Source organism: Magnolia sinica, chromosome 3 (genome assembly GCF_029962835.1).
Source record: "Magnolia sinica isolate HGM2019 chromosome 3, MsV1, whole genome shotgun sequence".
In the NCBI taxonomy this organism is placed as follows: domain Eukaryota; kingdom Viridiplantae; phylum Streptophyta; class Magnoliopsida; order Magnoliales; family Magnoliaceae; genus Magnolia; species Magnolia sinica.
Genome location: NC_080575.1, coordinates 93039455 through 93051768, shown reverse-complemented (window position 1 = coordinate 93051768; position 12314 = coordinate 93039455). Strand labels below are relative to the sequence as shown.

Below are 12314 nucleotides of genomic sequence, written 5' to 3'. Positions count from 1 at the left end.
TCTCATCAGATGAACAATCCTCGCAGCGAGTTTTTCGTGAAGATAATGAAACCATTTGGCATTTGGTTTTGAACATTTGTTTCACATGAACCAATCAGATCGTCTAATCTGTCAATGAAGATATCCACAGAACCAGCCATTGATTATGAAGGAAGGTCCCCTGAATAATGCAAAATCAAAGGCCATTAATAATAATATATAAAAAAAATCTCATAAACTACTTTAGTCACCTAAGCGGCAGCGAGCCATACCTTGGGGGCATTTCATAATGGACGAAGTTACAAAGCAGGGGTAGTTTCATAATGGATAATTAAAAAAATATAAAAAAAAAAAAATAGCAAAGACTTAAAAAAAAAAAAAAAAGAATAAAAAAGTTTCATAATGGACAAAGTTACAAAGCAGGGGTAGTTTCATAATGGATAATTAAAAAAATATAAAAAAAATAAAATAGCAAAGACTTAAAAAAAAAAAAAAAAGAATAAAAAAGTTTCATAATGGACAAAGTTACAAAGCAGGGGTAGTTTCATTCACTAATTCTTCCAAAAGTGATAAAAAGGCCAGCTAAAGAATATATTTGAGAGAACTTGGGGGCATTTCTCCTATCTAGGAAATTAGATGGTTGCATCCCACCCTCTTTCCACGAATGTGTCGACTTTTTTTAATGTGTTTATAAATTTCGTGCCCGTATCTTAGGTTCTTCATGGATTTTGATGGACGGTATAGACGGAGGCATCATAATTTGCGCAGCCATCGGTGGTGCGGCCATCGGTATGATAATACTGGTGCTTCTTCTGCAGACGAGAAGGAAGGAAGAACACGTTGAAGCAATCCAGTGGGTGAAGAGTACTCAAGGAACCAAGGAAATCAAGGTTAGTTCATTTTCTTTCTCCCATTCCCCATGAAATGTACATTTCTTTTTCAGGAAAACATGACAATTGCACAGATCACCAAATTCCTTACCTGATTCAATGCGCCGAAGGCCAAGATCTCCTCCTCTGTAATCCTAACATTGTTTTATTTTTCAGTCAGAACATACTACTCGAAGGTATGGCAATGTCCACATCTCCACCTTCGAGGGGACGGTTCCAAGAATGAGGTTGAACAATCTACTGAAAGCTACAAACAATTTTAGCAAAGACAACATTATCGGATCAGGAAGAGCAGGAACCGTCTACAAGGCGATGCTTCTTGATGGATCTTCCCTTGCAATTAGGAGGCTTCATGATTCTGAATATTCCCACAAGGAATTCATGTCTGAGATGACCATGCTGGGTTCCCTAAAACACCGTAACGTGGTTCCTCTTCTGGGTTTTTGCATTGCCAGAAATGAGAGGCTTTTAGTATACAAGTACATGCCCAAAGGAACTCTTTATCAGCAGCTACATGAGAGACACATGGAATGGCCTCTGCGGCTGAAAATTGCAATTGGGGTGGCGAGAGGCCTTGCATGGCTTCACCACCAATGCGATCCTTGCATAATTCACCGCAAGATAAGCTCCAAACGCATCCTCTTGGATGAAGATTACGAGCCAAAAATATCCAAATTCAGATCCGTCGGGCTTATGCATCCGCTCGGCACCCATCTGAGTGTTCATGTAAATATCAAAACTAATGATATGGGTTTTTCTGCTCCTGAATTCGGAAGCAAGGTTGTGGCCAGTCGAGCTGGGGATGTATACAGCTTTGGTGGAGTGCTGCTCGAGCTGATTACAGGCGAAAAACTTACTGAAGCAGCAAATGCCCCAAAACGCTTGCAGGGGAATCTGGTGGAGTGGATTACTGAACTTAAAAATGCTTATCTTCTCAGCCATGCCATCGACAGGTCTTTGATGGGAAAGGGTTGTTATAACGAGCTCGTTCAGTTTCAGAGAGTTGCAGTTGATTGCATTGCGTTTGATCTGGAGGAGAGGCCTACAATGCTTGTAGTATACCAGCTTCTTCAATCTATTGGAAAGAGATACCATTTCATAGACGAAGATGAGATGCAACGGCCACAGATATGTATCGACGTCGATGGCCCAGATGAACTTAATGTGAGGCAGCAAATACAGGAAATTCAGCAGAACGGTTTGAATTTGAGAAGAATTATAGTCGACGCCAAAGTAAGAAAAGTGGCATCATTTTAGTCTTTGAATTCTGCATATTAGAGAAATCTTCTTTTGTATATTGAGAATGTTTGTATGATTGATGAAAAGTGGCATCATTTTAGTCCTTGAATTCTGCATATTAGAGAAATCTTCTTTTGTATATTGAGAATGTTTGTATGATTGATGAAAAGTGGCATCATTTTAGTCCTTGAATTCTGCATATTAGAGAAATCTTCTTTTGTATATTGAGAATGTTTGTATGATTGATGAAAAGTGGCATCACTCAACGTTTGTTTCTGTAGTTTTTATTGGCTATCCAGTCCGTTGATCCTGGATGAAAATAAAAAAACAATTATCGGCTTGATAAAAACACTTTTGTGGCCCATTAATAGTGAATCACCACTGTTTTTTTCTATAATATGGCCTACCTGATAAGTAGATCCGCTTTAATTAATTTATTTATTATTATTTTTGGCTAATTCCCTAAAATAATTCAAAAAAAAAAAAAAAAAAAAAAAAAAAAAGAATGGACGGGGGAGGACACTGAATGCACACGTAAAGGTGGGTACCAAGGTAAGAGCCGCACCCTCTTGGGTGAGGCCGGGGTCTCACCTAACCGCTTGTAGTGCAGCACATTCTAGGTGGAGAGAAGAAAATTGTAAGTGTTTGACATGTGGAACATCCGTGGGCACATCATGATGTATGTATCAGATCTACACTGTCCATTCATTTTTTCATATCATTTTATGGAAATTTTCAAAGTAAGAGGCAGATCCAATACTCAAGTGGGACACACTATAGAACCGTGGGAATTGGATGTCTACCAGTGAAAACTTTGGGACCACAGAAAGCTCTGATCAAGCTGCTATTTTGTTTTCCTTTCATCCAGGTTTGTATGACATCACGCAGAGGTTAGATGGCAAATAAACCTTATAGTGGATCCTAAGAAAGTTTCAACAGTAGTTGTTCAATCCCCGTTGCTTTCTGTTGTGTTGTTGTGTGGTCCACTTGAGATTTGGATGTGCCTCATTTTTAGATTCATGATTTAGAATAATTTGTAAAACTTGATGGACGGTGAGCGTTTAAAACATAAATCATTGTGGGGACGTAGAGAAATTCAACACCAAAAAGGTTAGGTTGTGGAGCGAGAAATCCGGTCGTATCTTGTTAACCGGAGTCACCGCAATGACGCGAAACAGACCTGTGTTCCACGCTATTTCCCATGACTCCCGCCAACAATGACGCGGATTTTATGGGAGAGGCTTTTGTGAAGAAAGTTTTTGCTGGGATGCAAGGTGGGGCTAATGTTATGTTTTTGAGAAATCTACTCCATTCATCTGTGTTGTAAGCATTTAGGACACTAAATATGAAGTGGATCCAAAACTTAAGTGGAACATAGGATGGAAATTTTGGGGAAAGAAATTCCTGCTGTTGAAACCTTTCTAGCTCCACCTTGAAGTTTATATGCCATCCAAGCCGTTTATAAAGTAATTCTCATTGGGATGACATAAAGACACGAAAACCTTAACCTGATACAAATCTTTTGTGGCCAAATGAATGTTTCAACAATGGTAAGTAAATTCCAACTGTTTCCTCTCGTGTGGCCTACTTGAGTTTTAGATCTACCTAATTTTTGTGGAATGTATTAAATGATCTCACAATACGAATTAATGGGATAAATTTCTCACAAACATCACAGTGGACCCCACGTGCATCCAGCGCAAGAACTTCTTTAGAAAGCCTTAGGCAGGAAATCAGCGTCCAACTAACGAGACACCAGATTTCTCTCTCCCAATTAGATGGCTAACTACGGGACACAACTCTTAAGATGTAGAACTTTTCTGAAAGAGAAATTTAGGACTGTGGACCCCACCTTTTAGCCAGCTGTTTTTATGAAAGAAGACAAACCTTCTTTTGCAACTTAGACCCGCACGTGCGGATTACGAATTTCAGGACGAAAATACCCCTCCTTTTCACTGCTGTTTTTCTTCCCCCTTTCAGTTGTTTCCTTTTCCTTTCCCTTTCCACTGTTACTTCACTGTCGTTGCTTTCACCCCTTTTCTTCGCCCGGTTAGAAAGATAAAAAAACCCTTTTTGTGGGCCCCCCTTATCAACATTTGTCTTCTTCTTAAAATGGTCGGCCCAGCGAAGAAAGCACGCAACACACGTATATTTTAAACTCAGTTGGGCCCACGTTGAATGTATGGGTATAGGAACCGGATTGGCTACTCCTCGGGTGCTCTGTGGGCCCCACCATGATCTACGTGGCTGGTGGTCGGTGCTCTGTGGGCCCCACTATGGTGTACGTGGCTGGTGGTCGGTGCTCTTTGGCCCCACCATGGTGTACGTGACTGGTGGTCGTTCCTTTGTGGGTCCCACCATGGTGTACGTGGCTGGTGGTCGGTGCTCTGTGGGCCCCACCATGGTGTATGTGTTTCATCCATTCCATTCATCCATTTTGTCCGCTCAATTTCCATCTAATTTAAGGGGTTGAGCCCCAAATTAGATGGAAATTTGGCCGGTGGCCCGCTAGAGGAAAACAATGGTGATTGGATATCCATCATTTAAATCCTCTTGAGGCCCACTGTACTGTTTGTCTGAAATCCAATTTGTTTTTTAGGTGATAAAGTCCCAGATGAAGGCTAAAAACAAAGATCATCTTGACCCAATACTTTTATGGCCCCCAAAAAGTTTTTAATGGTCGATGTTCATTAAACACTATTTCCTATAATGTGGTCCAATTGAGATCAGGATATACCTCAATTTTTGTATAATATGATAAAATAATCTATAAAAATAGATGGACGACATGGATGAAACACATACATCATGATGGGGCCCACAGAGCACCGAACACCAGCCATTGGCTGGTGGCAGGGGGAGTAGCCAATCCGTTTCCTGTAGTATATCCACGCCGTCCATCCATTTTTCCATCTAATTTAAGGGGTTGAGCCCCAAATTGAAGCATATCAAAATATCAAGTGAATCATACCACGGGAAACAGTGGGCATAATAATTTTCTACTTTGCCTCGCTAATGTCATGTTTCCCCGCTCAATTTCATGTTTACCCCGCTGATTTTATAGTTTACCTCGCTGATTTCATGTTTCCCTCACTCAATTTCATGTTTGCCCCACTGATTTTTCAGTTTGTCCTCCTCAATTTCATGTTTGTCCTGCTCAATTTCATGCTTACCCCGCTCATTTCCGTATTTGCTCCGCTCAATTTCATGTTTCCCCCGCTCAATTTCATGTTTTCCCTGCGCAATTTCATGCCTGCCCTGCTCATTTCCTAGTATGACCCGCTCAATTTCATGGTTGCCCCGCTCATTTCTTAGTTTGCCCCGCTCAATTTCATGGTTGCCCCGCTCATTTCCTAGTTTGCCTCGTTCAACTTCATGTTTGCCCCGCTCAATTTCATGCCTACCCGGCTCAATTTCTAGTTTGCCCCACTCAATTTCATGTTTCCCCTGCTCAATTTCATGTTTGCCCCGCTGATTCTCTAATTTGCCCCCACTCAATTTCATGTTTGCCCCCGCTCAAAACCAAAACCTAAAACCTAAATGTATTATCAAATCTCTAAACTTAAACCTTAACTTATTCTCAATTCCCTAAACCTTAACCTATAATCTAACTTAAACCTAAACCTATATTGTACACTTGTAACCTAAAACCTAAATGTATTTTCAAATCCCTAAACCTAAACCTTAACCTATTCTCAATTCTCTAAACTTTAACCTATAACCAAATTTAAACCTAAACCTATAACCTACACTTATAACCTAAAACTTAAATGTATTCTCAAATCCCTAAACCTAAACCTACACCTAATCCTAATCTCAACTCCTTAACCTAAACCTAAAGTTGAAAACCTAAACCTAAACCCGGTCCCGAACCCGATTTCCTAAACCTAAACCTTGGCCAGTCGGATTGGAAGGGATTGGATGGTATTGGAAGGGATTGGAAGTCAATTCCTGGGATTGGCCTGGCGTGCCAAATAAAGTTGGTGATCTGATCCCAATCCCATGGATCTTAAGACAATCCACTGACAAGACCATCATTACCTTTAAATCTCACCTAATCCGCCCTAATCTGCTCAAATTTGTCTTTTGGTTTGAAGGATTATAAGGGATGAGAAGGTTTAATCCCGGGATTGACCAGGTGTGCCAAACAAACTCGATATAGTAATACCGGGATATAGCAATGCGATGGATCTTAAGACAATCCATTGACAACACCATCGTTACCTAGAAATCCATGCCATCCACCCTAATACCATTCAATCCCTTCCAATCTGCCGGGGCAAACGGGTCCTAAACCTTAACCTATAACCTAACTTAAACCTAAACCTATAACCGACACTTATAACCTAAACCTAAACCTGTAACCTAAATGTATTCTTAAATCCCTAAACCTAAACCTACACCTAATCCTAATCTCAACTCCTTAACCTAAACCTAAACCCGGTCCCGGACCCAATTTCCTAAACCTAAACCTTAACCTATTCTCAGTTCCCTAAACCTTAACCCATAACCTAACTTAAACCTATACCTGTAACCGACATTTATAACCTAAACCTAAACCTATAACCTAAATGTATTCTCAATTTCATGTTTGCCCCGCTGATTTTTCAGTTTGTCCCGCTCAATTTCATGTTTGCCCTGCTCAATTTCATGCCTGCCCTGCTCATTTCCATGTTTGCCCCGCTCAATTTCATGCTTGCCCCGCTCATTTCCTAGTTTGCCCCGCTCAATTTCATGCTTGCCCCACTCATTTCCTAGTTTACCCTACTCAATTTAGGACTGTGGAGCCCACCTTTTAGCCAACTGTTTTTATGAAAGAAGACAAACCTTCTTTTACAACTTAGACTTCCATGTGCGGATTGCGAATTTCAGGACGAAAATACCCCTCCTTTTCACTGTTGTCCACTTTTCCTCTCCCTTTTCACTGTCTGATTTTCATCTCCCTTTCCGCTGATGCTTTCACGTTGCTTTCACCCCCCCTTCCACGCTCCAGTTCCACGAGAAAGATGAAAAAAACTCATTTTGTGGGCCCCCTTATCAGCATTTTGTCTTCTTCCGAAAATGGTTGGTCCAGGGAAGAAATCACGCACCACAGGTATATTTTAAACTCAGTTGGGGCCACATTGAATGTATGTAGTATAGGAAATGGATTGGCTACTCCTCCTGACACCAGCCCCGTGGCTGGTGGTCGGTGCTCTGTGGGCCCCACCATGATGTATGTGTTTCATCCATTCCGTTCATCCATTTGTAAAGATCATTTCAGGGCTTCATCCTAAAAATAAGAGGGATATATATCATAGATGTACCACACTACAGGAAAACAATAGTGATTGGATATCCATCATTTAAATCCTCATGAGGCCCACTGTACTGTTTATCTGAAATCCAATCTGTTTATTAGGTCCAAAAGACCCAAACGAAGTCTAAAAACAAAGATCATCTTGATCCAATACTTTTATGACCCCCAAAAAGTTTATAATGGTCGATGTTCATGAAACACTGTTTCGTGTAATGTGGTCCAATTGAGATTAGGACATACCTCATTTTTTGTATAATATCAGAAAATGATCTATAAAAATAGATGGACGCCATGGATGAAACACATACATCATCATGGGGCCCACAGAGCACCGAACACAGTGGGCATAATGATTTTCTAGTTTGCCCCGTTGAATTTCATGTTTTTCCCGCTCAATTTCATGTTTACCCCGCTGATTTCCTAGTTCACCCCGCTGAATTTGTAATTTGGCCAGCTCAAATTCAAGTTCCCCCCGCTGAATTTCATGTTTCTTCCGCTCAATTTCATGTTTACCTCGCTGATTTCCTAGTTTGCCCCGCTGATTTCCTAGTTTGCCCCGCTCAATGTCTTGTTTGCCCTGCTGAATTTCTAGTTTGCCCGGCTCAAATTCAAGTTTGCCCCACTGAATTTGAAGTTTGCCCCTCTTAAATTCAAGTTTCCATCGCTGAAATTCAAGCTTGCCCCGCTCAATTTAATGTTTCCCCCGCTGAAATTCTAGTTAGCCCCGCTTAATTTCTAGTTTGCCCCGCTCAATTTCATGTTTCCCCTGCTGATTTTTCAGGTTGCCCCGCTAATTTTTTAGTTTGGTCCACTTAATTTCATAGTTTGCCCCGCTGAATTTCATGTTTGCCCCGCTCATTGTTCAGTTTTTCCCGTTGAATTTTTTGTTTCACCCGTTGAATTTCATGTTTGCCCTGTTCAATATCTAGGTTCCTTCCCTCAATGTCTAGGTTCCCTCCCACATATGGGGTTTTGGTGTATATATAATCCAATGAACATGATGTATTACAAATAAAACATCATAGTAAGCGTAATCGGATTGCGTACTGAGTTAGTCAGTCTGCTCCCATTGTATTAAGTAAAGTTATATGGGCCCACATTGAATGTATGCAGTATATCCACGGTGTCCATCCATTCTTCCATCTAATCTTAGCTGTTTAGCCCCAAACTGAAGCATATCAAAAGATTAAGTAGATCATACCACGGGAAATAGTGGGCATAATGATTTCCACTGTTGAAACCATAGTGGGCCCAACAGTGATGTTTGCTTGTTATCAAACCTATTCATACGATCATAAAGACATGGATTAATAGAAAATACAATTATAAGCTTGATCCAAAACTTCTGTGACCCCTAAGAAATGATCAATATGAGAAGTTCAATTCAAAATTTTCATGTGGTGTGGTCCATTTGAACATTGTATACGTTTAGTTTTTTGGGATCCATACATGAAATTATCTGTTAAGTTCGCACCGTTGATTTTCTAGTTTACCCCGCTCAATTTCACGTTTCCCCCGCTCAATTTCATGTTTGCCTCGCTGATTTCCTAGTTTGCCCTGCTGATTTTATAGTCTGCCCCGCTCAAATTCAAGTTTTCCCCGCTCAATTTCTTGTTTGCCCTGCTCAAATTCAAGTTTGCCCCACTGAATTTGAAGTTTGCCCCACTCAAATTCAAGTTTTCCTCGCTAAAATTCAAGTTTGCCCCCATTGAATTTATCGTTTGCCCCGCTCAATTTCTAGTTTACCCTGCTCAATTTAATGTTTCCCCCGCTGAATTTCTAGTTTGCCCCACTGATTTTGTAGTTTGCCCCGCTCACTTTCATGTTTCCCCCGCTGATTTTTCAAGTTGCCCCGCTGATTTTTTTGTTTGCCCCGTTGAATTCATAGTTTGCCCCACTGAATTTCTAGCTTCCCCCGCTGAATTTCATGTTTGCCCCACTCAATTTCATGTCTACCCCGCTGAATTTCTAGTTTGCCCCGCTCAATTTCAAGTTTCCCTCGCTGAAATTTAAGTTTGACCCGCTGAATTTCTAGTTTGCCCCGCTCAATTTCATGTAATTGCCACTCAATTTTGCAGTTTGGCCCGCTGAATTTTCAGTTTGCCCCGCTATTTATCTAGTGTCCCCCACTGAATATGTAGTTTGCCGTACTCAATTTCATGTTTGCCTCGCTTATTTTGATAGTTTATATTACAAAATTTCTGGTATTTCCTCGGTCAATTTCTATCTATATTTCATATGAACCTTGTTCAAAATCATGAAATGCTACATTGTTTTCATTTATTTCTGATTTTGTACAGTGTGTTTATGTTTGTAATTTTATATTTGATATGTTTTTTATTTTCATCTTTACAGGTGACGAATATTCTGCTGTAATCCCCAACCCAACGTCTAGGTGTACACTGAAATGGTGGTTTGAGAAGGTGAATGGTGGATTGGAAAAGCACGATAGTCAGCTAAATTTGTTTAGCCAATTCCCTTTTTCATTTCTATTACATGCTACATCCTTTAGATTTTTAGGGGCTCTATTTCACCTTCGTTTTCAACGATATAAAGGTGATCTAGTATTTGAGATCAGAGGGAGACGAGTGCAGTTTACCGAGATGGACTTTGCCCTCATTACGGGCCTTAAGACTGGAGATCTTACTGTACCGAAAAATTATTACACTACAAGTACATTAAGAGACAAATACTTCAAGTAATATTCGGTATTAAAGAAGGACCTAATGGATGTGTTTGATAGATTAGTTGACACCAATAAGCATGAGGATGTCGTGAAGGTTACCCTACTCATGGTTGTAGAGTTCTTTCTCAGGGGAATCGAACCGAAAACCATGTGCAACATGGATTATATTCACCTGGTGGACTCGTTAGATGATTTCTATAGCTATCCTTGGGGTAGTTTGGGGTACCATATAATGTCGCAAGGAATAGAATCTGGCATTGCCGCATCAAGTGCCCCTCGGTACACTATATGTGGTTGCCTCCTTCCTCTACAAGTAAGAACACCTTTTATTTTTTATATGTTTATCCTCTATATACAATTATGAATTTTTAAGCCGGTGCAATTTCATTCTAACAGGTATGGGCAGTAGAGATACTACCTGCCCTGCAAGAGTGTGTTGTTTCATATGTTCCCCATCAAATTCCACACTTTAATCAATATCGAGGCTGGAAGGGTTGGAGGTACAACAAAATACATGCTATTCTCGAAAATAAAGTTGTAAGTTAATATATTTCTCTGGCATTTACTTTGCTTAATTCTAACAGGTATACGCTTATATTTAACAATATTTTTTGTTCTTTTGCAGACATCAGTAATAATGAAATTAGAACCGACCCTTCAAGAATGGGAAACGGATGCGGTAAGATCGGTTCATGAAAGTTTCCATGTAAGATGTTATAGAAAAATGAACTATATTTTTTCTGCTTTTGTAAAGGTATCATTTCTCTTACATACCCATCGTTATGCTGTGTAGCTCACTGAGACCCAGGAAGAAGAGGAAGAGGGTAATGAGAGTGATCATGAGGAGGAAGATGAATCAGACGAAGAGGGAAAAAATACTAAGAAAGGCATGGAGGGAGAGGGACCGAGCGGGGGTATTATTCTTATGTAGGAATTTCGGGTTGAGAAGGAAGAGTTGAAGAAGGAGAGAGAGGAATTGAAGAAGGCAAGAGAAGAATTGAGGAAAGAGAAGGAAGACTTGAGAAGGAAAGAAGCGAGGGTTAATGAGAAGGAGGCGTTACTAAAAGAAAAAGAAGCATTGAAAAGGGAGAAGGATTTGTTTTTTGAAGAGAAAGAAAAGTTAGCGAAGGATAGAAAGGAGTTTAATAAGGAGATGGAAGATTGTACAAAGGAGGAGGAGGGTGAGGAGTTGAAGAGAGGGGAAGAAAATGATATTAAGGAGCAAGAACGCTTCATGCATGGGGAATTCGATGTGCACACATTTGGTTTTGCCAAGGGTAATGTATTTGATGCATCCACTTCTCATCCCGTCTATCAGAGGAGACCCAAAAGGGTACTGAAGCCATCAATTTATAAGGTTTCTCCATAATTGTCCCTGTCTGCATTTAATACAACCCCTGGTTTGGTTCCCGAACCCAAGGCTGCAGCAAGTTTTGCCACTACTTCGATACTATTTCCTCTACAGATGGATCCATTCAAGATACTATCTGCACAGCAATTGAAAGAGGTAGAGGACTGGTATGAAGCGAACAAGGCCACGACAGCCTACTCCTGGTTTGGTACGATATGGGTGAAGGATGCATGGGTTGATAGCGTGGTAGGCATCACTAATTTACTCTCTATATGCATTGATTGACATATAATTATTTGTTATATTAATATTTGGCTAAATCGTACTATCCTATTGATTAGGCTATCGACAAATACATCGATTTTCTTGAGAAGAGGCGGACCGACCTGGTAATAGTCTATCCTCAAGATTGCAAGTTCTGTCCAACATTTTTTATGGTGACTATTTAATTCGGACAATACTTAATATGTTTCACTTTTTCAACTTCTTACATGTATTGATCTTTGATCATGTCTGTCTGTAACAGCCAATGATTGATAGGTGTTTGCCAGTTTTGATCGCATACCGGGCATCGGACTCAGCGTCAGAACGGGCCGAGCTAATAGCCGAGCTGAACTCGGTCTACGCAATTGCGAAGCAGCGAGATAAACCATACACTAAAGTGATTTGGTGTTATGAACGGGTATTGCACTCGTCCTAGAACTTCTTCTGTGAGTGTTATGTGTTCTATTCATTTTTTACTAATATATTATTTTTTCAATCATGGACAGGTGTACGCGCCCATAAACCATGAAAATTCACATTGGTTTTTGCTGGTCATATATCCAAGAAAGAGGGAAATGGTTATTGTGGATAGCTTAAGCACAAATC

The 12314-nt window shown here is 40.3% G+C and overlaps 1 protein-coding gene across 1 annotated transcript; it reads left to right on the top strand.

The window, feature by feature from the left end:
* Nucleotides 1-626: 626 nt before the first annotated feature.
* On the top strand, nucleotides 627-2194 carry LOC131240253 (probably inactive leucine-rich repeat receptor-like protein kinase At5g48380). The gene is made up of 2 exons (XM_058238376.1): nucleotides 627-869; nucleotides 1026-2194. The coding sequence occupies exons 1-2, from the start codon at nucleotides 711-713 to the stop codon at nucleotides 2124-2126; spliced, it is 1260 nt and encodes a 419-aa protein (XP_058094359.1). The 5' UTR covers nucleotides 627-710; the 3' UTR covers nucleotides 2127-2194.
* Nucleotides 2195-12314: the final 10120 nt, after the last annotated feature.

Bases quoted from the DNA above. Each gene is read 5' to 3' on its own strand.
- LOC131240253 (XM_058238376.1), top strand. From the start codon at position 711: ATGGACGGTATAGACGGAGGCATCATAATTTGCGCAGCCATCGGTGGT. The intron at 870-1,025 runs GTTAGTTCATTT...TTTATTTTTCAG, and splicing joins AAGGAACCAAGGAAATCAAG to TCAGAACATACTACTCGAAG.